At 32.6% G+C, this 25,744-nt stretch overlaps 3 protein-coding genes across 3 annotated transcripts; 1 reads left to right on the top strand and 2 right to left on the bottom strand.

Moving 5' to 3' along the window:
- Nucleotides 1–253: 253 nt before the first annotated feature.
- Nucleotides 254–1,283, bottom strand: LOC125823784 (uncharacterized). The gene is made up of 3 exons (XM_049503172.1): nucleotides 1,143–1,283; nucleotides 1,032–1,077; nucleotides 254–455 (listed from the first exon to the last, which is right to left on the bottom strand). The coding sequence occupies exons 1-3, from the start codon at nucleotides 1,278–1,280 to the stop codon at nucleotides 400–402; spliced, it is 240 nt and encodes a 79-aa protein (XP_049359129.1). The 5' UTR covers nucleotides 1,281–1,283; the 3' UTR covers nucleotides 254–399.
- An 11,104-nt stretch (nucleotides 1,284–12,387) lies between these two features.
- LOC125823773 (putative E3 ubiquitin-protein ligase RF298) lies at nucleotides 12,388–18,171 on the top strand. The gene is made up of 3 exons (XM_049503156.1): nucleotides 12,388–12,601; nucleotides 13,159–15,328; nucleotides 17,468–18,171. Exons 2-3 carry the CDS (start codon nucleotides 13,166–13,168, stop codon nucleotides 18,008–18,010), a joined length of 2,706 nt encoding a protein of 901 aa, XP_049359113.1. The 5' UTR covers nucleotides 12,388–12,601; nucleotides 13,159–13,165; the 3' UTR covers nucleotides 18,011–18,171.
- Nucleotides 18,172–21,547: 3,376 nt separating this feature from the next.
- On the bottom strand, nucleotides 21,548–23,853 carry LOC125823774 (putative pentatricopeptide repeat-containing protein At1g16830). Its single transcript, XM_049503157.1, has one exon. The coding sequence runs from the start codon at nucleotides 23,647–23,649 to the stop codon at nucleotides 21,676–21,678; it is 1,974 nt and encodes a 657-aa protein (XP_049359114.1). The 5' UTR covers nucleotides 23,650–23,853; the 3' UTR covers nucleotides 21,548–21,675.
- Between the last annotated feature and the right edge of the window lie 1,891 nt (nucleotides 23,854–25,744).

Here is a 25,744-nt window from a genome sequence, read left to right as displayed (position 1 = left end):
TACTCGTTCGGCTAGGCAAGTTGTACATACATCATCTGCTAGTTCGGTTGTTTCTGCAGTGGCACAGCCACAACTTAGGACCCTGTAAACTTTTTGTTATATATGCTATTTACTTCTTTCTGACCAAAAAAAAAATCGATTGATAGCAAGAGAACAAGGGAAAAACACAAAGGACGAAGTCAATGGTTGATTTTGTCAAGGAAAAAAAGCGAAATAATTAGAGAGAACTCACAAAGAAATAGCCATGTTTTAATCAGTTTATTAATTCCAGCAACAGTCAATAGTCAGTCATCATTGTGTATCTTTCTTAGCCCCCATTGGGGAAAAAATCAGCAGAAAAAGTAACTGTAAGACTCCAACTTCAGAAAACTGCCTCAACGATGAAGAACAAAACGCTTCTCAACTCCTCTTGTCTTTCTGTCTTCTATCATTACACGCCTTGAGAGCCTGAACTTCTGCAAGCACCAAGTAGTTTTTGGAATAAACTAAAAAGCAGTAAACAATTGAGCTGTATCGTAGCATTCTTTTTCATTTTCTGTCCGTGTTAATAAAACTGATATTTTAACACTCATGCTGCATCACTTGCCGGCTGAAAACTTGCACATGTGATTCTGACTAGAGATCCCGGTATACTATGTTTAAATCCATCAGCTATATGTACTATACTAAAATATAGCTTCATACAACAATAACTCCTACTATACTTCAATATCAAGCAAGTTGGATCGGCTGTACCACTAATCTTCATTGTTCATCTCCCTTCATTATTCAAACAAAAAATATCATAATGACTTATTTTCATATTGATCTAGTCAGCTAATCGTGCTCAGTTGATCGCACTATATAATTCGGATTCCTAAAGCAGAGGGGCACTATATAGGGCATATAGATCCAAATAGCTAATTTTGATTTCCAATTGGAATGATAACATTTCTTTTCCCTCTTTCTATATGAATACTAAATTCATATTCATTAAAGAAATGCCCATTTGGCAATAAAAATAACAAAATCTGAAGCAAAATAGAAGATACCTTTTTGACAAGATTTCCAATTCCGGTCAGAATTGATCAGACAATCCTGCATATATAAACTTGTGATCAGTTCCAATTTGGGGTTTAGGGTTTAAGAATTTAATAAGATACCTGTAATGATAAGTAGACAGAAGAGCACTCGTTGAGCTGCTTCACAGTTTCGTCTTCTTCGTCTGCGTCATCCTGATGTACCGTTGGCCGCATCGGCGGCGGAAGAAGTGGCGCGTTCGGAGTTTGTTCACGGTCCATATATGTTGGCTGAGTCTGTCTTCTATGGATAGCTACTTTATTTGCACAATGTTTTTAGAATAATTGAGTCATTTCCCAAACAAAAGCCCAATGGAATATAGTACAAATCTTGCATTTTTGTCCTTAATATTTGGGAAAAAGTATATTAGTATCATCTGTTCCTAATTACGTGTTCATTTTTGAATTGACACATTTATTAAGAAAATAATTACGTGTTCATTTTTGAATTGACACACTTATTAAGAAAATAATGATTGATATAGTGATTTTATCATTTTACCCCTATTAATTATGAAGTGAATGAATTAAAAATTAAAAATTTTCAAGAAGTTCTACCTTTTTCAAAGTAATTAATTAAGGATAAAATAGGTAAAAAAAATTGTCCTTTCTTGATCTGTCAAAATAAACAAGTAATTAGGGATAGACAACTAAAAAAGAAAAAAGGGCAAATCACATAAACATGATATATTAAGAAAATATTTACCATCAATGGCAATATAATTTTTCTAACTTAATATAACAATTTTTTGGATTAAAAAATTGTACCGCTTCGCCTCTTTCTCTGTCCTTTTCTCTTCCTCATCTTCTTTTTATTTTTCTTCTTTTCGTCTCTTTCTGTGTTGTTCTCTCTCTTCTTCCTCTTCTTTTTATTCTTCTTCTTCTTCTTTTAAAAATTTCATTTAAATAATTATTCTCAAATCAATTTTTATCCATATTTCACTATTTTTATCCAAAAACACGACGAGAAGAGAAATAAAAAAATATTATTTTTTTTACAATATCATATTCTCAAACAAAAATTTCAAATCTCTAAAATTACAATAACAAGAATTCACCATTGATGGTCACTATAAAACTTCAAATTTTGAATTTATTTTATGAATCTTACGAACTCGTGATTAGTTTGGATAGGTTGATCCTACAAATAATTGAAAATGCAGTTTAAAGTTTATATCTCAATTTTAAGAGGGTTCAGTTAAGTTTATAATTGATTTTAGGAGACATATAAGATTGAAACTCAAAAAAGGTAAAGTTTATGGAACTATATCGCAATTGTATTAAAGTTGAATTAGATACGTTTTATAATTGTATTAAAATCATGAACAGTATATTTATAATACATATTGCAAACTTTACTCTCTTCTTAGTGATACCAACCAAATGATTTAGGTAACACACTTAATAATACATTGCACACTACATTTTTAATATATTGCAAACATCACTCATGTTCTTAGTGATACAAACCAAAATAATTTATAACACATAATACATGTTTTATTCATGAATAATACAAGTTTAATTCAATCTATAGATTATTGTCTTGTCTTTCGTTAGATACGTTTTTCATTTATTCTTAATTTTCTCTTCTAATTCAACTTTAATATTGTGTATACACTTTTAATGCAAATTTAATTCATTTTGTAGTTTATTATTTGTTACTATTAGATTACTTGTTTAATTCATTTTTTATATAACTTTAATTCACTTTGTAAATCATTGGCTGCTTTTTCATTAGTTACATTTTTTATTCGTGCTTAATTCTCTATTCTAATTCAATTTTAATATTTGTGTAATACACTTTTAATACAAGTTAATTCATTTTGCAGTTTATTGGTTGATTTGTTACGATTGAATTACTTGATTATTTCATTATTGATACAAGTTTTATTTAGTTTACAAATCACATAATGCTCTTTAGTTTGCTACATTTTGCATTCATGTTTAATTCGCTTCTAATTCAACTTTAATATGTGTGTAATACATTTTTAATTCAACTTTAATTCATTTGGCAGTTTATTATGTTTCTTCATTTGTTATGATTAGATTACTTGTCTGCTCTTTCGTTTGCGATTAGTTTGGATAGGTTGTTCCTACAAATAATTGAAAATATCTTTTGGAGTTTATATCTCAATTTTAAGAGGGTTTGATTAAGTTTAGAATTGATTTTAGGAGAAATACTAGATTGAAGCACGAAAAGGATGAAGTTTATGAAACTATATCGGGTTTGTATTAAAGTTGTATTAGATATGTTTCATAATTGTATTAAAATTGTATAAGATTCATGAACAATACATCCTACATTTATAATACATATTGCAAATTTCACTCCCTTTTTAATGATATCAACTAAAACAATTTAGGTAACACACTTATAATATATGCACAATACATCTTTAATACATATTGCAAACATCACTTACGTTCTTAGTGATACAAATCCAAAATAATTTATAAGACACATACAATACATGTTTTATTCATGAATACTACAAATTTAATTCAGTTTATAGATCGGTGTCTTGTCTTTCGTTAGTTATGTTTTTCATTCATTCTTAATTTTCTCTTCTAATTCAATTTTAATATCGTGTAATACAATTTTAAAGCAAATTTAATTTATTTACTTGTTTAATATTTGTGTAATACACTTTAAATACAATTTTAATTCATTTTGTAATTTATTGATTTGTTATGATTGATTACTTGTGAAATTCATTGTTGATACAAATTCATTCAGTTTACATAGAATACTATTTGGTTTGCTACATTTTGCATTCATATTTAATTCTCTACTAATTCAACTTTAATATTTGTGGAATACATTTTTAATGTAAATTTAATTCATTTTGCAATTTATTATGTCTCTTCATTTGTTACGATTAGATTACTTGCCTAATTAATTAATTATTGATACAAATTTTATTTAGTCTACGAATCATTAACTACTCTACAAAAAAAAATAGAGAGAGAAAAAGGGAAAAAAGTAAGAGAAAGAGCAACAAAAAAAAAGCAGCAAAAAGAAAAACAAAAGAGAAAGAACATAAAGAAAAAAAAGGGAGAAAGAGCGAGAGAGAAAAGGGAGAAAGAGGCAAGAGAGAGAGACAAATCTAATAAAATATATAATATTGTTATATATTGCTATAAATGGTAATAATTAAAGAGTATATTTAAAATAAGTAATTATTTTTTAAAAGGGATCCACTCAAGTAATTAGCCCAAGAAAAAATGGACAAGTAATTAGGGACCAATGGAGTACCAAATAGACCCAAATTGAAAACACTTCCTATAGTTCATATTAGGGTTTCATTTGGTCTGATTCTTAATTATTCAGATTTAATATATTAATTCATTTGTTTTTTTTTCTTCAAAAAAGTCTATTTTTAGTAATAGAATTGAAAAGAATTCTATATTGCGATTTTTAGTTTCTTTTTCAAAAAAGTCTATTACAATAAATTTGAAAAGAATTCTTATTGCTATAGTGTAATTTTTAGTCCCCAAGCTATTGCCATATTGTGATTTTTATTCATGTGTTATTCAATCAAGCACATTTAACCTTTAATTAAAGGAAGAGTGCTAAATTAATCCCTGAATCTAACTGCTATAAACTTCTCCGTGTACCATATGTTTCTGCATTTTCTTGTGACATAACTTTCTATTAATTTCTCTTACCAAAACAAAATTGAGAAGAAGAAACGTATGTAACGTAGAAATCAATGGTATTAATTAGTAATACACACTTTAATATACAATAGAGTGTATAAACATTAGTTATATATAGGTTGGAAAAGACTACCAAACAAAGTACTAGACTACTAGAAATACACAAAGATAATGCATTCATTATTTTTTCTAATATACTCTACAAAACAACCCCGATGTGTATAACTAATGCAAGGTTCTATAGTAACTTTTTACTTGTTATTTTTGACAAATCAAGAAAATATAATATATTTTTATCCTTAATTTATTTAGATAGTTAATGCTTTTGAAAAAGATAGAACCTCTCTTTAATGAGTAAATTGGTTTTAGAATTCTATCAATTAATAGAAGTAAAAGAGTAAACTTACTATGTTAATTTATTTTTTTTAATATATGCATCAAATTAAAAATGAACAAGTAAACAGAGATAGAGAGAATAGAGTTTATAGAACATGGTTTCTTTTTCACCATTATTATTCCCCCGTCCAAATTAATCGTTATCATCATCTCCAACGTCTATTAATTATCCCACATTTTTTAATTCATCGCTTTTCTATTGACGAATTTATGTATTGCTATTTTTTAAAGCCTTTTCTTGAAGATGCTAGAAAGGAAAGTACTTAAGCTGATTGAAATATTTTGGTGTCGTTTGGTTGGGAACAAATTATTTATGGATTATTTATTTCGTTATTAATTATCCTGAGATAACATATTCCACCAAGTATATGAGATAAATTATCCCATCACTATGATAAAAATGGTGGGATAAGTTATTCGAAACATGGCAATCAAACAAAATACACAATTTTTATTTCATCATTATTTACTTATTTCATCACTATTTATTTTTATTCTTCACACCAAGCGACCCCAAATAGTTATGGCGGCTTCATACTCATGAACTTCTCTTTATTTACTATTTAGCACACCCAATCTAATTACAAGTTAAATATGCTTAGATAAATAACAGAAGAATAAAAATTACAATATGGCGATAATTCGAGGACTAAAACTACTATTTTTCCTTATTCTTTTATCTTAATATTTCTTTGGAGTTTATTGATGTTTGTTAAGAATTTTTATTGCAATAATATTTTTGGGTGTATTGATGTTTATTAAAAACTCAAGGTTTCTGAGTAAAAACATACTCGTACAATAACTATGCATATACTTGAGGTTTTTTATTAAAAGTTTGTTTTATGTCACCAATTTTATTAAGTCTCTTTGATCACCAAACCCGCTTATATGATCAAATTCACTTGTAAAATTATAACAATAAATGTTTTCAGATTTGAACAATACCGAATGATTAAGATTGTTTGTTTTAATATTTGAATGTGCATATGAAATTAAACATTATATTAATAAAATATTAAAAAAAAAAAATCAACAAAAAAAAATTACTTTTTGATAGAAAATAATATTTTAATGTTTACATTTGATTAAAAAATTAATTATATAACATGCAAATATAAATTATATATCAAACATATATACTTGAGGTCTCTTATTAACATATATAAAGGTTTTGGCTAGTATTTTTTTTTAAAGCCAAAACCTTTGAGTTATTGATAAACATCATCAATACACTCAAAAATATTATTACAGTAACAGTTATTGATAAATATCAATACACTCCCAAAAATTGTTAGTATAAAAAAAATACTAAACAAAATATTTGAAAAAATGGTGAAAACTTACTAGTTCAAGATAAAAATTGATGTTTGATTGAGATAATAGAGGGAAAAAGTTGATAGTGAAAGAGGCAAAGTTGTTTACAGAGAAAGAGAGAGGTGGACAATGTGATTATTTTGTGACTTATAACATAAGTCTAAATGTTATTAAGACTCTCCCATATAACTGTTTATTCAGATCTTTCCAGATATCGATTCATTAAGAATTTTTTATTTTTTTTAAAAAAACAAATAGATTGAATTTGAATGATTAAGATTCAAATCTAAAAATTAAACACACGTAATAGGATGAATCTAAATAATTACTATTCAGACCTTTATTAAAGATTAAAAAACATTAGTGGGATTTTAAAAAAAAATCATAAGCCGAATGACCCCATAAGACTAACGATAAAAACAGAAGAAATCTTTGAATGGTATTCAATATATTGAGTATCCAAGGCAAAGTCAACATTTTGCTAAAAAAAAGATCTATTCATATATCACAAGGGACATTTAATTCTATATTTTTTTGCCAACCACAGGCAAGTTCTTTTATTTCCTCATTAATTACTATTTTATTTACAAGTAAAATACACGATTTGTGATAAAATAAGATTCCTCAATTAGTTATTTAGCTATCCAGTATTGAGTAGACTTCCGTGGCAAAATTTGCAATATTACTCTTATAAAACTATATAAGAATAAGAATAAGAATAATAAAATAGTAGAGAGGAAAATCGAAAAAATTGAGTTCGCCCCCAAGTTAGGTTCTATATATATTTTTTCAAAAAAACCTACATAATGGACATTTGTGTTGGGTTTGAAAGAATTAGGGAGTTATGCGGAAGCTTATAATAGCAAATCATGACGGTGGTAAATTAAATGACAAAAAATATTATAAAAAAACTTTGTAAAATCGGTTCAGTCAATTGACCTACATGAATAAATCTCCCCATAAACAAAACTCTTTAATGACTAATGCTATTATGTTGTGGTATGAGAAGAGGGATCTTCAATTTATAGAGTTCCAAACTTTTCTTCTCCCCATAAACAAAACTCTTTAATGACTAATGCTATTATGTTGTGGTATGAGAAGAGGGATCTTCAATTTATAGAGTTCCAAACTTTTCTTTAAGGAAGGATTAACCCAAATAAACAAGAAAAACATATTTTTCCTTTCAGTAATAGTAAGGCATTTATGATAATACTTTGTTTTTTCTTCAAAAGAAAAATAAAATTTTAATAAAGTAAGAAAATCATGGCAAAATCCTAACAAATCTCCTCTTTCGGCTTGAATTTTCATACAAAATAATCTTGATCCTCTTTCTTCACACAATCTTCATGTATCACTATTGTTTACCATGATTTAAAAATTAATATGGGTTAAAAATTGAAGCAGATATGTGCGTTAAAGTAAGCACGAGTTGATAATATTGGAGGCATGTGTTAAATGTTAAGAACGGAGTTGAAAGTGAAACTCATGTGTTAAAACTTAAAAGTAATATGCATGAGTTGAAAAATGGAATCCAAGCCTTAAAGCCGGAGTTGAAAGTTCAAGCTCATGCATAAAAGTAAGTATGAGTTGAAAATTGATTTTTATTTTTAAAGGTGAAGCAACATTGTTGAAAATATGATTTAAATTTCTTCTCCATGTGTAGTTGGACAAAAATCTTTATTATCATCAAATTTATTGCAAATTGCTTTGAAACTGCCTTGAACATGTATTCAGCTTCATTCCATTGGATCATTGAACCACATGTTCTGATATCACTTGTTGAATTCGAAAAATTAGGATATCATGCTAAAACTTACAATTGCAAATCATGATGTCGATAAATCAAACAACACATAAAACTATACTATAATAAACACAATATTATTAAATGATTTGGCCAATCAGCCTACATATTTAAAAACTAATAAAAAACATAAAAATTATAGGGAGAAATTCTTTCCATAAACAAAATTCTTAAATGTCTAAATTGTGGATGCTATTATGTTTTGGTATGAGAAAAGGGGTTCTTCAATTTATAGAGTTCCAAACTTTTTCTCGAAAGAAGGAATAATCCAAATATAAAAGAAAATTATATTTTTTTCTTTCAAGAATAGTTAAAGCATTTATGGATTATAGTAATACTTTGATTTCCTTCAAAAGAAATATAGAACTCAAATAAAGTAAGAAAATCTAGATAAAACCCTAACAATTCACTATAATACAAATATATTTATAACACTCTCCTTGAATGTCTATTTGATAGATTATGTGTCTCATTAAAATCTTATTTGAAAAAAAAATAGTAAATTCTTTTAATAAAAGAAACAAACATATCTAACATTACACATTTTGAAATTAATTATCTACTATATGAGATTACAAAAACTATATCTAATCTTGAACAACCTCTGTTGTAAAACTAGCAGTATGCAAATTCAAATTTGCATCACAACTATTACCAATTTTAGAGCAATAATGGCACCCATAAAATTCTAAAAGAAATTATACTACATGTCATGTTTATATCATATAATTGTGGTGGGCTCTTAATTTTTCTTAATTATTCTCAATTTTCTAGTAAAATTGGACTAATCTCCATCTCAAGAGGTTGCACTTATAGTTTAGTATTGCTTGTGTTTTTTTTTTCTTTCACTTGGTTTTCGGAGCCTGCATTAGAGCTAGTTTCGATTAAATTTGGATCGCGCACTACAGGGCCTTTTTAGGGGCTGACGCTCCCAAACAAATTTTTTTTATATCCAGAACTCGAATCTGAGACCTTTGATTAAGATTGAACAGTCTCATCACTGCACCACAACCCATGTACATAATAATTCACATTTTGAAATAAATTTTTATTTATTTTAGGTGGATATCGTATTATACAGAATATCTTAATATCTTTCACAATAGTTACATACAATTTGATGGAACATGTAAGGCAGGATTCTTGTAAGGTGTATGGTTACTGAAAAAAACCAACATTTTTTATTAATAGTAAAAATTATGAAATGAGGTTAAAGATAAGTGAGTTAAGGTTGATCTCGTTCATTTTCTTTTGGTCAAACCTCCGAAGGAGAAAGCGACTACAAGAATATAAATTGCACAAAGGAATAGATAAGTACAAGAAAGGGGAAGAACAAGGGTCTTCCCCTATTGAAGCTCTACGAAAAAGAATATAAACGGGTTGTCAAGAAAATTCTTGATGCCTTCTCTTCTTACGAGATTAGTCTTTTAAAGGTCAAAAAGTCAATTCTTCGCTCAAGTGTGAAATGACTATACGTTAGCTCTAAAAATGCTATTTTGTAGCATTTGCCCGAGCTCTAATTTTTGGCTCAAGACTGATTGGGGACAGATTAGCGCTAGGCACTACTGATACATGAAGTTGGCTTCTCTTCGTTTGAGAGGGTTCTTTTATAAGCCAAAAATTTAATCCTTTGCTTATGAGTGAAATGACTACACTCCAGCTCTGTAAAGCCTATTTAGTAGCATGTGTATGAACTCTAATATCGGGCTTGAGGCTAATTAAGGGCAGGTTGACTCTAAGCTTGAGACTGACGGTTGATATGCCTAAGAGTCATCATGAGGGAGATACATTGTAAAGTGATCCGTCTCCAAGAAGGAGTCATACTAGCTACTCATTACGAAGAAGCCTTTTTGGTGTTGCGGTGATACCGTTATACCGGTCCAAGTCACACAAAGGAAAATCTACCCAAAAAATTTCAAGCCAAAATAGAAGCAACGTCCCTCCGATCTTGACTCAATCATGTATCATAATATGATTCATTATTTTAGTAATTGTGATTGTTCTCAAATATAGTGTATGTATCGAATAAACCAAATCACTATTGAGTTTTGTTTTGGGAAATAAGACAAATACATTTATCATGACACGAAGCTCACACATATTTTGTAGTACCTCAGAAATCTCCTCCGATATGAAAAGTTCTCAAGTTAATAGGAGTCGAACCATATTTCTCATCACACAATAGACATGTATAGATGTTTTTTTTTGGTTTCCCACCGGTGATACCTGCATTGGAGTTCAATTGTTTCGAATTTGCACCGTGTAGGACCAGAGACGAACCCAAGATTCGAAAACTTCGGATGCACCTATATTATCTTAGGGCTCAAATATGAGCTATAAAATAAACGTGTATGGTTACTGAAAAAATCAATGTTTTCATTAATTGTAAAAATTATGAAATGAGGTTAAAGACATGTGAGTTAAGGTCGATCACATTCATTTTCTTTCAGTCAAACTTACAAAGGAGAAAGCTAATACAAGAATGTAAATTTCTCAAAGGAATAGATAACTACAAGAAAGGGGAAGGACAATGACCTCCTATTGAGGCTCTACGAAAAAGAAGATGAACGGATTCTTAAGAAAATTCTTGATGTCTTCTCTTCTTACAAGATAAGTCTTTTAAAGGTCAAAAAGTCAATTATTAGCTCAAGTGTGAAATGACTATATGTTAGCTCTAAAAATGTTATTTAGTAGCACTCAAGACTGATTGGGGACAGATTAGTGTTAGGCTCGAGACTGACTATTATGTCCGAGTGTTAGTATAAGATAGATACAACTATAGAGTGGTGTGTTTTCAGGAAGGAGTCCTAAAACTTTAATTTGATTCTTTAGTCTCCTCGATATATCCATTTCATGATATGATCAACCATCTGAAATTTTTTGACAACACCTCACTAGACAACGTAAAGCAGAAAATTTGACACATGTCTTTAGCTTAATGGGTTAGTCATGTTAATATATACAAATTTACATTTATGGATGCGCAAATGATATATGGAGATAAAAAGGACATGCACGTATAGCCCTAGTGATACATGAAGTTACCTTCTCTTCTTTTGAGAGGGTTCTTTTATAAGCCAAAAATTCAATCCTTTGCTTAAGGGTGAAATGACTACACGCTAGCTCTGTAAAGTCTACTTAGTAGCATGTACATGAACTCTAACATTGGGCTTAAGGCTAATTAAAGGCAGGTTGACTCTTAGCTCGAGACTGATTGTTGATATGCTTGAGAGTCATTATGAGGGAGACACAATTGTAAAGTGATTCGTCACCGGGAATGAGTCATACTAGCTACTCCATTACGAAGCAACCTTTTTTTGTGTTGCGGTGATACCGTCATATCAATCCAAGTCACACGAAAGAAGATCTACCCAAAGTTTTTCAGGCCAAAATAGAAGGAACGTCCCTCCAGTCTTGACTCAATCATGTATTATGATCTAATTCACTCTTTTAGTAAATGTGATTGTTCTCGCATATGTGTATGTATCGAATAAACCAAGCCGTTATTGAGTTTTGTTTTGGGAAATAAGACAAATATATTTTTCATGACACGAAGCTCCCACATATTTTGTAGTAACTGAGAAATATCTTTTGATATGTAAAGTTCTTAAGTTAATAGGAATTGAACCATATTTCTCATCACACAATAAACATGTCAAATAGTTTTTTTAGTTTCCCAATGGTGGTGTCTGTATTGAAGCTTAGTTGTTTCGAATTCGCATCGTATAGGACCCCATTCGTCGAAAAATGTTCCCTACCAAGAATTTTTCATCTCTAGAGCTTGAATCCTTGATCTTGATTAATAAAAGAGCAGCCCCATCCACTGCATTACCTCCGTTGATGGTGATATGTGTAGAATTTTCATTATCCCACTTTTTTTTTTTTTCTCCTTCTCAATCTCTCTATGTAATAACTATTTAAAAATAAATAAAAGATAGAAAAATCAAAAAACCTATCCACGTGGGGGTGGGGGTAGCTTGAGTCTTGTTGTTTGGTTTGGTACAATGTTAACCATAGCTAAGCCAAAAAAACCCTATGATGACTCCTCCTAACCATATCTAGTTTGATTACATGTGTACACATTTGGTTAAGTTAACCTAAATACAAAAATAGAAAATAGGAAACAGAAAAAATAGAAACAAAATAAAATTAAAAAAAAATGTAATTTCACCCCCAAAATTTAGAGAAGAGACAGAGAAAGAGAGAGAAAGAGAGAGAAGCTTTCAATGTATTAAAGCTAGAAAATAAAAAAATAAAAAAGAGAAACAAAAACTAAAAAAGGATCTTCTCTACTCTTTCTCTAATCTCCATGCTCTTAGATTTATCCTACCTTTGATTTGCTCAAAACTTTTTAGCTCTAAATCTGGTATGTAATTCATCGGAATAATCTTTAAATATAAAAAATTCTCACTCTCTTGCACCGATCTTATCTAAAAATGGAATCTTTTTTCTTTAATTTCTGGAATTTTCTGAATTTTTTTTGCTGTTTTTGTGTTTTGGTCTGAGTTTGATCGATGATTTGAATTGGGTTTGATCGGAACTTAAATGGGTGTGATTTAAATCCGTTCAGTATTGAGAGTTTGTATCTGGGTAATTGATGTTTCATCATTTAACCTTCTTGTTCTTGATGTAACTTTTACATGTTTAATTCATATGGGTTCTGTTAATTTGATTAGATTATAAGATTTTAGACTTACCCAGAAATTGATGATCATGTTTTGATATGGTTTTGGTTAAATGCACTTTCATTTGGAACAGCTGATATTTTCTCTGATGTTATGTGACACTATAAGAACTTGGTTTGAGTGTTTTTGTTATAGCTATGTGCATTGATATGAGGTCAACAGTTTTTTTGTTTGTTTGTGATTTGTAAGTTTGTTATGTGGATTGAATGTTTCTAAAGGGAAAAAATGTGTTTGGCAGCTAAGTAATGGCATCAATGGTTGCAAAGGCATGTGCTACGCCATCGGCTCAATATACACCTGCTGTGACAGTCTTGGAAAAAGGAAGTAGGAATAAGAGGAAATTCAGAGCGGATCCACCTCTAGTTGATCCGAATAAAATGATTCCTTCACCTCAGTTTGAGTGCACGAGTTTTGAATTTTCAGCGGATAAATTTGGAATGATCCCTACTCATGAATTGTCGAATGGTTGTGATATGTGTAGCCTGAAGCAAGACAGCTCAGAAAGTTTGAAACTTGACCTTGGATTGTCTTGCAGTGTAGGATCATCTGAAGTAGGTCCAAGTGAGCCGAGAGAGGTAGTTGAAACAACTGAACAGTTCCATGATGCTGATTGGAGTGATTTTACGGAAGCCCAGCTAGAAGAGCTTGTCTTGAGCAACTTGGATACAATTTTCAGAAGTGCAATTAAGAGAATAATTGCCTTTGGTTACAGTGAAGAGATTGCCACAAAGGCTGTTTTAAGGTCTGGTATATGCTATGGTTGTAAGGACATTGTATCAAACATAGTGGAGAATACATTGGTTTTTCTTCGTAGCGGCCATGACATTGACTCATCCGGGGAGCATTATTTTGAGGATTTGCTGCAAATGGAAAAGTATGTGTTGGCGGAATTGGTCTGTGTTCTGCGGGAAGTTAGGCCTTTCTTTAGCACTGGTGATGCAATGTGGTGCTTGCTAATATGTGATATGAATGTATCTCATGCTTGTGCAATGGAAAGTGATCCTTTGAGTAGTTTGGTTGGTGACGGGAGTGAAAACTCCTCTGCTTCTGTGCAGCCTCATTTGCAATCCGAGGTCAAAAGTTCTGAATCCATCACTAGAATTCCCTGTAAGCCAAATCCTTCAGTTGCTTGTGCACATTGTTCGTCTGAGACTTCCAATGTCGCTTCTGCTATTTCTGGGCATAGCTTCCAGTTGGAGGCATCCAATATGCCAGGAGTCCATGAAATCAAACCTAAACCTTCATTTGCTCTGACTGGAATTATCCCAGAGAAAGATTCTTCAAGTTCTCTGTTTGACACTGTTGATAAAACCTTTACGGCCACAGGAGCACCCAATCCTCCAACCGTTGAGGAGGAGTTTGTGGGTACTAGAAAGGTATCTGGCATCACCAAAAGGGAGTATATACTTAGGCAAAAGTCCCTACATCTGGAGAAACATTACCGCACTTACGGTTCAAAAGGTGTCAATAGGAAATTCAATGGTTTTAGTGGTTTAGTATTAGATAATAAACTTAAGTCCATGGCAGACTCTGCTGGCATGAATATAAAGAACGCTTCATTGAAGGTCAATAAGATCTCTGTTGCTGGGAGAAAAGATAATGTACACCATAGTATCTCAACAAATAATGGATTTTCTTCAACATCAGTTTTTGGGTCCAATAATGGCAATGGACTTGTTCCATTACCTAATACAAATATCCCTTCTTCATCACCGCAAGTCAGTACTTCACCTGCATTGCCTGCTGCTGATACTGAGCTATCGCTCTCATTCCCTGCCAGCAACATGATCCCAATGCCTCTTAGTTATAATGCTGGGGCCGGTGTTTGTGCTTTTAATATGATTCCTAATGAAAAATCTATTGCTCAATGGGTTCCTCAAGACAAGAAAGATGAAATGATTCTAAAGTTAGTTCCAAGGGTTCGCGAATTGCAAGGTCAGCTCCAAGAGTGGACAGAATGGGCCAATCAGAAGGTTATGCAAGCCGCTCGTAGACTGAGTAAAGACAAAGCTGAGCTTAAGACACTTCGGCAAGAAAAAGAAGAAGTGGAGAGGCTGAAGAAAGAGAAGCAGAGTTTGGAGGAAAATACCATGAAAAAGCTAGCTGAGATGGAGAATGCCTTGTTTAAGGCTAAGGGACAATTCGAACGAGCTAATGCGGCTGTTCGTAGGCTTGAGATCGAGAAGGATTTACTAAAGAGGGATATGGAAGCTGCCAAATTGCGTGCAGCAGAGTTAGCTGCAAGCTGTCAGGAAGTATCAAAGAGGGAAAAGAAGACACTCGTGAAGTTCCAGTCATGGGAGAAGCAGAAAGCTATATTACAGGATGAACTGGCAGCTGAACGACAAAAGCTGGTGGAACTGCAACAACAACTGGAGCAAGCTAAAGATGTTCTGAACCAGCTCGAGGTATGTTTACTGGGAGAATAAGATCACAACTTCTTCACAAGATGCTTCTTGTCAAAGAAAACTTAGGCTTCAACCAAGTTAAAAAGGTTTTATTATCTAGTTAGGTACTGTGACCTTCAGCCATTCATGCTGTAGAATAAAAAGGATAAAATTAAACAGAAGAACTGCAGAACTTAGGTAAGAAGATACTATTTTACAAGCTTAGTAAATATGTTGAAGGTTATATAAGACTCTTGATAAAAAATTGTGAATAACTGGTATGGTGGTTCTCTGGCTCTCCACTGACGTACCTCTGCATCAGTCATTGACAAGCCGACATCTCTGTGATAAAAGCTTCATGCAATCTGAACTTCAGGACTTGCGACCTTTTTACTATTTGAGAGATAAATCTAAGATGATAAATATGAATGAACCTTTTGTATGTGTTTGCTTTAAAAATGACTTGATGTGGTTTTTGAACGTCACTCTCTCTCTCTCCCTCTCCAACTTCATTCTCCCAAGAGAAGGTTGTGGTGACTGGTAAATGCAATTATTTTATTTTATGTGTTCTTCCAGATACAATCACCTGATGTCTATAATATGCATATTTGGAATATATCTTCCAACTTATGCAGTTTGAGAATTTGAAAAATGAACATGAGAACTTTTGTCTGCTGGATTCTTTATCTGAGAATGACTCGACTCTCGTACGCAAAATTTCTCTAGGTATAAGCAAGAGTATGGATTAGCATCTAAATGATGCAAGGATTTTCCCGTCTTCTTTTTGCATTGTTCTGTTAGTACGGGTGCATAGCATATTTGTTCAGTGCAATTTTCCTCACTTTGTTATAGCGTTTTTGAAGTGGATAGCTTGTTGTTCAAAGTCAAATAGATGTCCTGACAATGGGAATGAGGTATATCCACCTTCCATAGTGTCTTGTTGCCTTTTATTTTTCTTATAAGAGAATGTCTTGTTGCATTTAATCTGTTGAATTCAATATGCTTTGACATTGATGTCTGATATACATAATTTTGCAGAACACATCTCTTGGTATATCTTGTAGGGGTCTTTGGTAGGGTGTAAAAGAATAATGTTGAATAGGGTGTATTAGTAATGCTGGTAGTAGTTATCCTGAGATTATTCCTTATGCACTGTTTGGTTTGGTGTATTAAAAATAACAAGCATTGCGTAATTGCTAAAATGGATTGTGTTGTTGCAAGGTCTGCGTACACTTTACCATCCTTAGACCCCACTTAGTGGGATTTCACTGGGTTGTTGTTGTTGTTTGCAAAAATACCCTCCTAAAATACACTGGGAAGGATGTGGAAAAGTTTTTGAATGACTATTGTGTCTTTTAACTATGCTAATGCATGCATTAAAAATCCTTGGATTACTATACCCTTGTTTGCCATGTATTAGTTATATTTAACATAATACTACCAAATAGAGTGTATTATACATAGATTGGAAAAGTGCACCAAACAAGGTATTAGTAATACACAAAGTTAATACATGCATTATTTTTTCTAATGCATCCTATCAAACGACACCGAAGTGATTAACCTTAAAGAAATTTCTCAAATGGATCTCAAGACGAAATGGTAATATGTAGAATTATAGGAGTAGGTTGTTGGCACTGGCCTCTTACATGCATCGCTGAGGTTGAGAGCACTGAAGATGACTTCAGATTGCAGATTCAAAGAAGCATGAACAGATAGATTTTAATTTCTTGCTTCACTTGAGACTTTGCATTTTCCATCATCATAAACTCTTAACATGACATTCGAATTTGTTTTACCCTTACCTAAGCATTGGTAAAAACTGTACAACATCAGAAAGAATACTTTCTCAATGAAGCATATTTGTCAAGTTTGACAAGGGAGGGATAGTCTAGTGGAAAGGACCCACTTCCTTCAACCATGAGTCCAGGAGGAGATGGAGTTGTTACCATCATCAATGATTCTCATCTGACACACTTCCTTTTTGCCTTTTAGTATTTGAAATTGCTAAATGCAAACATATCAAGGGGATGGTTATTAGGTTGCAGGTCTCTTTCATAATACAAAGACCTTTGTGCTTTGAACCTATGTTCTTATGCTAATGTATGTTCTCCCGATGAGACAAGTGAATGATCTTACCGACAAGCCAATGTCTTGCAGGGTAGATGGAAGCAGGAAAAGAAGGCCACGGAAGATTTACTTAGGCAGGCTAGTTCACTAAGGAAAGAAAGAGAACAGATTGAAACTTCAGCCAAATCCAAGGAGGATATGACCAAATTAAAAGCTGAAAGTAGTTTACAAAAGTATAAAGATGATATTGAAAGGCTAGAAAAGGAAATATCCCAGCTCAGACTAAAGACCGATTCTTCAAAGATAGCCGCTCTTAAAAGAGGCATAGATGGAAGCTATGCAAGCAAACTGACCGACTTTAGAAATGCTCAATTACCAAAGGACACTGAAATACCTTATATCTCCACATTTGTGACAGATTTTGAGGAATATTCTCAGGATGGAGGGGTGAAACGAGAACGTGAGTGTGTCATGTGCTTGTCAGAGGAGATGTCTGTGGTTTTTCTGCCATGTGCTCATCAAGTGGTATGCACAACATGCAACGAGCTTCATGAGAAGCAGGGAATGAAAGAATGTCCTTCTTGTAGGAGCCTGATCCAGCAGCGGATTTGTGCGCGTTATTCTCATACTTAGAGTTGCTTCAGAGAATGAGTGAAGCTGTCAAAATACTGATTCATGAAACTTTATAATGAATAATGCATTTGTGTTGCCCTTTTCAAATGTATGGACAATTATGCTTGCAATATGCGACTCTTTTCAAGAATGAAAAGTAACAGAAAAAAGAAAAGAAAAAAAAGAACAAAAAAAGAGAAAAAGAGTGTTTAGTGTGGCCTTTGTAAATCATCTGTCTCTTTTAAATAAACTTGAGTTTTCCTTTGTGTTGTTCTATGTATCTTTATCGACCATATGCGTTAACTAAACATGGTCATTATTTTGTTGGCTATTTATAAGAATAGATACTACAATTGATCTTTAGCCAAAATGCCGCGAAAAGCATTCAGATAATATACTGACTTTTCCTTTAATCTCCTCTGATTTTGTGCATAAGGAGGTTCTCTCATCTTGGTGTATTATATAACATTTGCACATACTTGAGACTTCAATTTCTTAATGACATAAAATGCTTTTCTTGGCCTTTGAATACCTACTTTTGATAGACAGAGTTATCAATCAAGGTGATAGGTAATCGTTGGAATAGTTGAAGTGCGAAAAAAGAAGAAGAAATAAACACCCAAGACACTAATACAACTGAAAATGCTTCTCCTTTCACCCTTGTGACAACAAAGATCAAAGTCACAATGAGCAACCTACTCTTGCAGCAATTGTAGAACTCTGAAATAATCATCACTCAGTGTGTAATAAATTCTTGCAGTATATAATGATTATTTATAGTCACATACTTATGTATTATTTAATAGAAAAATCACGAAAATTTCACCCTTTTAATAATAAAAAAATTATGCCTTTTGTGTTAGTAGGGTGAAATTTTTGTAAATTTCTATTAGAAAATACAGTTTCCTGTAAAAATAAAATCTGATACGATACACAATATCCCTATGAGAGTCAGCTTTGTTAGGCTGAATGTGTGAGCTATAAGGTAGTCGATCTTGAAGAAGCTGAGCCATATTCTCCACTTCCCAATCAGTACAATTTCTTCTAAATTTTACTAACCAACCTTGATTGCTTCTACATTGACTGTTGCCCTGCTGTTTACTGCAAAACTGAAGAGGTCGGGAACCTGTCTCGTACAGGAGTAGTATTCCCTCCCCACCCAATCGTCATACCAGAAAAATATTCTCTTCCCATCTTCTAGCTTCAACTGTATGACGGGACCTTACAGAGTTTAGTACACCAAGAAATAAGCATTCGAACATCATAGTTGGCAAGCTCCTATATTGCATTCCAAGCACTTGCCAAATATGTGACTAATGATGATTAATCACATGGGGATTATACTAGGAAGAATGGCCTAACAGGACACCATGTGTTCTGTATCTGGTACACTTCCAGATTGGATAAGCTACTACCTCCACATACCAGCTTTCATGGGGAGCATAACAACATCATCTTCCAGACAAATGCTGAATAAATTGAAATAATAATGACTAAGCAACAGAGCACATTTTAAATGGACTTGAATGACAGTATCATGTCGACCCACAAGGCATGACCAGTTCATGCTGACATTACATAAGCCAAGACCACTAGAAAAAGATCGAGACACGCACCAATAAGTTTCTTTTTATTTGTCAAGCAGAATTATATCCCTTAGATAAAGAAGATTCCAATACTGCAGTACATAGTAGATATTTATCTTACTTTTGCATGTAACAACTAAGTTTTGGAAAAGCCCATTAGTCTAACAATAACGGTGGCTAAAACATTTAGAGTTTGCTATAAAATAACCATAATTTCTATATTCCTTAAGTCAGTGAAAGGTTTCTCCTATGGAGAGATCTACTTCAGACTACTTTACTTCAGACTCCAAGTAGTGATAATCACACAAAAGGCAACTTGGTATGTTCCACCAGCAACAATTCACAGAGACCAACCTCACAGACTGACAGTCCAACCTTTACAAGAGTAACAGACAAAATCATTCAGTTAGGTGAATTCAGTACCTCCATCTTGCTCATAGCTCCAGTTGTGGGAGCAACAAGAACAGTCTGCCGAGCCCCAGGGTTCATGAGATCTTTTCAACACCATTTCGCAAATCACACAAGCAAAGGATTACAGTATCACTCAGCATTTAGCTAACCAACCTGCATGAGAGAGTGAGTTAATTGAAATCTTTGAAATCAAGTTTTACAGAGGCAACAGTATACATACCACATCTCATGGATTCTTTTTGCTGTATTATCACTTCAGGCACACTTCTATGGTTCAATATCCTCCTCCTACACAACATTAAAGGATAGGTGTCATTCCTATACTACAGCCCAAGAGCATCTATAGCTCAAAATATAGTCTATTCTTTAAGGCATTAACCAAGAGTCTATTAGAAGAATCAGCCTGGTAATATAAATCCTGCTTTACAAAAAATGTAAATACTTTACGAGAGATCTCCAAATTACTGGAGTGGTTATCAAAATCGTGAGCATCAACATGTAGCTTCCAGATTCCAAGTGATAGTATCAGGGCTGAAGAATTTTATATCTCCAGTGCTTTCACCAGATATCAGTGCAACTCATGTCACCGGTAAATTTTACAGTTGAGAATAACAGTAAACAGACAGTCAGATGGAGACTCCTAAATTCGAGAATCACTTCAGGATATCAGAAAATGCATGACTCAATCACCAGACACTAACTTTTTTAACACCAATGCATAACAAGAAAGCATTACTAAAATGAAGTTTCAATTTTTTTACGGATTGACCTTTTTCAATGTAGCAATGACACTGCATACAGATTACAGACCAAACAGCGACAAACTTCTAGTCCAAAGTCTTGACAAACTTCTAAGCTCATGAATGATGTCATCCTTATACCAACACCAATGACTAAAAAATTTGCACATAAGTAATCTATAGAAAAAAAATTCAACAGCATTAGTGAGACAACATAGTTTAGAGGGTGTTTGGATTGGCTTAAAAGTTGGTCAAATCTACTTTTAAGTCAGTTTTTGACTTCTGGAAGTGTTTGGCAAATATAAAAAATAACTTAAAACAAGTCAAAAATGACTTAAAATAAGTTGAGAAGTGTTTGGCAAGGTCAAGAATGACTTAAAATAAGTTTAAAATGACTTAAAATAAGTCAAAATCCAAAAGTAGGTCTCCCCCTACTTTTTATTTTTTGACTTAAAAGTCATTTCAGTTTGACATTTTATTTTTGACTTACAAGCTACTTTTTTTAAGCCAATCCAAACGGGCCCTTAGTATCGTGAGTTCAAAGTTCTACGAGTCTCTATTGACAATTTTTTTGATCTTGGTTTGTAAGCTCCCTTTAAAGCGCACTTGTTTACTTATACAGAACATAATCCCCCCCCCCCCCCCCCCCCACAATTCTATAAACAGTGACCACTCATTTAGGACAAAATCAGCAGACCCCAAAAAGGGGGAAAAGGAAAAAACATTGTAAAGAAAACAAATGGTTAAAACAAGTTGCATGATAGAAGAGCAGTCTATTTGAAAATGTTTGTTAGTTATTTGGAGTTTGGATGGTACCTTTAGGGAATCAATTCACTCTTAAGATCATATGATCATCTTAGGGTTTCCGAGCGAGAGTAAGGTCAGATTCTTGATGAACTCAACTACAGAACTTTGCCATAGACAGAATAAGCTGTCAAGTCAAATCATCTCAACCAACTGAAACAGCCACCTCTTGGATTTCATCTGAGCTGGATGCGCCAAAATCAACGCTAGTAGACCTGTCTGTGTGCACATTGCTGATGTTTACCTGATGAACTAGCTCATCGATCAATTCTGCATATGCTTCCCTTGGAAGGATTCCGGAAGTTGAAACGTCAGTCAATAGAGTAAAGAGTGAAGCAGAATGGCGGGATCTATACAGGAGATTTTTCATAAACCTCAGACTTAAATGGTCAACTTCAACACTAGCATTAACCATTTCAAGTAAGATCTCTTCAACCATGCTAACATCACTTCTTTTACAGAAACCCGAGAGAATCAGATTATAGGTCTGTCTACTTGGGGCTAGACCAACCTCCTTCATTTGGCGGAACAAGGCATAAGCTTCTCCAACTTCACCACCAGTAAGAAGTCCACTAATGGCAATAGTGTAAGAAACAGTATCGAGTTGGGGCTTCCCTGAAGCAGCTTTCCTGATTAAGCTAATAGCTTTGTGAAATTTACCAGATTTTATTAGCCCATTTATTATCACAGTAATTATGTGAGAATCAAGCCCAACGTGACTTCTAACAAGTCCACGGTACACCTTGACTGCCTCTCCTATCCTACCTGACCTGCATAATCCAGTCAATAATCCAGCAAAGGTATACTTATCTGCTACGAAACCTCTATCTATCATGTCATTGTAAAATTCAATGGCACCAGCAGGATAACCAGCTTTGCAGAAATAGCTAAGGAAAGAGTTACAAGCAACTAAATCAGGTTGGATCTTGAATCCAGTTATGAGCAGAGGTAGTTCAACGAATTGCTTAGAGAGACAAACGGTTGTAATCAAAGAACAAAGAGTATAAGAATCGGGCATTAGTCTTTGCTCCCGCAAAAGGAAGAAAGCATTAATTGCATCTTCATACCTCCCCATTTTAGAGAGGCAGTCTATTAACACATTACAAAGAACCAAATCAGGGGAGCATCCTTTTGATTCCATGGTATCCAAGATCCCAAATGCCTTGCTTGGCATCTGGGAATCAAAAAATCCCTTGATCAATGATGTGCAAGTTACAACGTTTGGTGAATACCCACTCTCTACCATCTTCTTAAGTAAATGACTCGCAGCATCCATGTTCCCAGCTTTACAGTGAACATCAATTAATATACTCCAGATTCTCTCACATATAGGAGCACCCAAAACTATCATCACACCCAATATCTGTTTTGCCTCTGCTATGCAACCTCCTTTACAATAACAATTCAAAATCACAAAAAATGTCTCCTCATTAGGATAATACCTTTTCCTCAGCATTATTGTAAGTACATCCTGAAGATTAACCAAATCATTGAGCTTACACAAGTTACACACAGCAATGCTATACGACAAAAAATTTGGAACCTCCGTTTCTTTCAAAACTCTAAGTGCCACTTCGACACGCTCAATCTTGAACAATACATCCATTACAATATTCCTAGAAAAAGTATTTGGTGTATAACCATATCTAAGTATTTCCTCAAATGCCTCGAAAACTCTATCATACATTCCACCAAACCAGTAAATTCTCAATAAAAACAACAAAGTTTGTGGCTTTATTACACAACCAACCTCCTCTAATCCCTTAATAATCCCTTTCACTGTTCTAAACCTCTGCGTCAACCGAGACACAATATTAACTATAAGGGTCAATATGCCCCTATCATGAAAGTAATTAGGTTGCCTTGCACACCACAAGAAAAACGAAAAAGCAAGAATGTCAGAACGGCAATTTGATAAAGTAGTATGTACAATTCTAGGGGTTAATATGATTCTGGGATTTTCAGGAAACTTCTGGTAATGTCTAGAGGAAAAAGAACCTTGTGGGGTATCAGCAAAACATTGAATTTGTGAGCATAGACTTCGAAATGAGGCCAAAGATTCCATTTTGAGCATTCGATGTGAAGCTATTCTTCCAATGGAGAACCATTTCCATAACATTTCCAGTATATAATACCAAGAAACCTAAAATACAGCATAAAGAGAATAAGAGAGAGATTCAGGCAGACACTTTTTGTCTACATTGATGAGTTTTTTTGAAGATGGAGCTAGGAAGTTGGTCATGTGCTGGTAAAACCCCGCAGACCAACAAAACCCTAGAAGACGATTGACCCGACTGAATCCAAGACCCGAATCCGACTTGAAAATGTTATTTTTGTGCTTCGAATCTTTTTGGGGAGAAGTACACAAAATAGGCCAATTTATGAGTTACTAACACATTTTTTTTACTTTTATACACATATTAGTCTTATTTGTCTTATAAAAATAGTTAAATCATATATCATATATCATATATTTATATAAAAGAGAATCCTAGGCCCGCCTACGTGGCGTCACCACAAGCAAGAATTTCCTTTTAAATTTATTTATATCCAAAAGTACCCTTCCCCTTTCATGAAAAGATGTGACTTTTATGAAAAATTATAACTTTAATAAACAGTTGCGACTTTTATGAAGAGTTGCGACTTTTATGAAAAATAATGACTTTTATGAAAGGTTGTGACCTTTCTGAAGGGTTGTAATTTTTCCAAAGAGTTATGACATTTCCGATAAGGCACAATAAGCATTTGATCACACTATCTTTTTTGTCTATAAATAGAGAGATTTCCTCCATTTTCAAACAACGAAAATTCTAAACTTCTTCTTCTTCTTTTTCACAATTAAATATTCGTGTATTTTGCTCATGTTGAGTGGCTCACTGACACCATTGTTTTTGTATCAATGCACTTGTGAATAAAATCATTCTATCCTGAGAGGATCTATTCCTTTAAACCTCGGATACTAGAGGGGAATAATTTCCTTAAGGGGAAATTATGCATTCAGTGGGCTCAATTTTTTCCTTTCCGTTTCATTCAATTGTTATAGATCCCGGTATATTTTTTACAGTCATTAATTTATGCTTATGATATTAATTGTTGATTTTGAGTACATATTTTAAACTTTGTTGTTTATGTTTATGTAAACTTATTGTTATAAGTATTTGTTAGTACATATAAAGATTATTGATTTATTAGAATATTTAATATCTCATGTTGATGTTCATCTAATTTTCCAAAAATATCAAATAGTAACACTTTCTAGAGGCAAAAGGATAAATTATAAAATCAAATTAAAGATGATTGATTGAAGGATAAATGATAAGATGTTATAATTATCATTTTCCTTTATACTAATAATGTTCGTTACTACGTAATCTTGTATGTAAGACAACATAGTGGTTTAGTTTTAATGACCGATAGGTTTTTAAATATTATTTTATAAATTTTGTGATATCAAATTTCCGCGCGAAGCACGAATAATTTTACTAGTACATATATAATATATTTTTGATATGGTTTTAATATAATAACACATAAATTAATATAAATATTTTTTAAATGTTTTAAAAAAATTCAGGTATAATATAATTTTAACATTGTTAATAAGATTAAAAAAAAGTAAACGATAATAACAATACATTTTGAATTCAATATATTATATATATTATGAGTATGTTTCAATGAACGTAATGAATACATAACTAATACATTTTAAATGTATATAAGTATTATATGTGAATTTCACACATTCAAGTATTATTTAAATTGCATCAGGCGTGACTTTGTTTTTATAATTCTTATCTAACAATGTTAACTTTAGGTGTCTTCTTAGCATTATATTTCAACTTGATGAGACATTCATAATAGTTAACATAATTTGTTTATTGAAGAATAAAAAAGAAAGATCTTACAACAAAAAATAAATTTAGACACAGATGGAGAGTTTGGATAAAAACAATACATCTATTAAAAGATAACACAAATATCATATATGAAATCATAAGAACTAAATATGAAAGAATAAAATTAAGGAAAGACAAGAAAGGGAGAAGAATTTACTGGTGATACAAGAGATGAGAGGAGAAAAAACTTAATCAAAGGTGAATTGAAGAATGAGATAGTGTTAATTATTTGTGTCAAAATAACTACTTCTAAAGATATCATAAAACAAATGAGTTATAACTTGAGAAAATATAGCCATAGATACATCAATATTT

The sequence above is a fragment of the Solanum verrucosum genome, unplaced genomic scaffold (genome assembly GCF_900185275.1).
Source record: "Solanum verrucosum unplaced genomic scaffold, falcon-dt-bn FXZP01000093.1, whole genome shotgun sequence".
NCBI lineage: Eukaryota > Viridiplantae > Streptophyta > Magnoliopsida > Solanales > Solanaceae > Solanum > Solanum verrucosum.
This window is presented reverse-complemented; position numbering and strand designations above follow the sequence as displayed.

Excerpts from the sequence above, each read along its gene's own strand:
- LOC125823784 (XM_049503172.1), bottom strand. The coding sequence starts at position 1,280 with ATGGACCGTGAACAAACTCCGAACGCGCCACTTCTTCCGCCGCCGATG. Across the intron at positions 1,078-1,142 it reads CTGTCTACTTATCATTACAG|GATTGTCTGATCAATTCTGA; the intron begins GTATCTTATTAA and ends TTATATATGCAG. Across the intron at positions 456-1,031 it reads TTGGAAATCTTGTCAAAAAG|AAGTTCAGGCTCTCAAGGCG; the intron begins GTATCTTCTATT and ends TGGTGCTTGCAG.
- LOC125823773 (XM_049503156.1), top strand. The coding sequence starts at position 13,166 with ATGGCATCAATGGTTGCAAAGGCATGTGCTACGCCATCGGCTCAATAT. Across the intron at positions 15,329-17,467 it reads ATGTTCTGAACCAGCTCGAG|GGTAGATGGAAGCAGGAAAA; the intron begins GTATGTTTACTG and ends AATGTCTTGCAG.
- LOC125823774 (XM_049503157.1), bottom strand. The coding sequence starts at position 23,649 with ATGTTATGGAAATGGTTCTCCATTGGAAGAATAGCTTCACATCGAATG.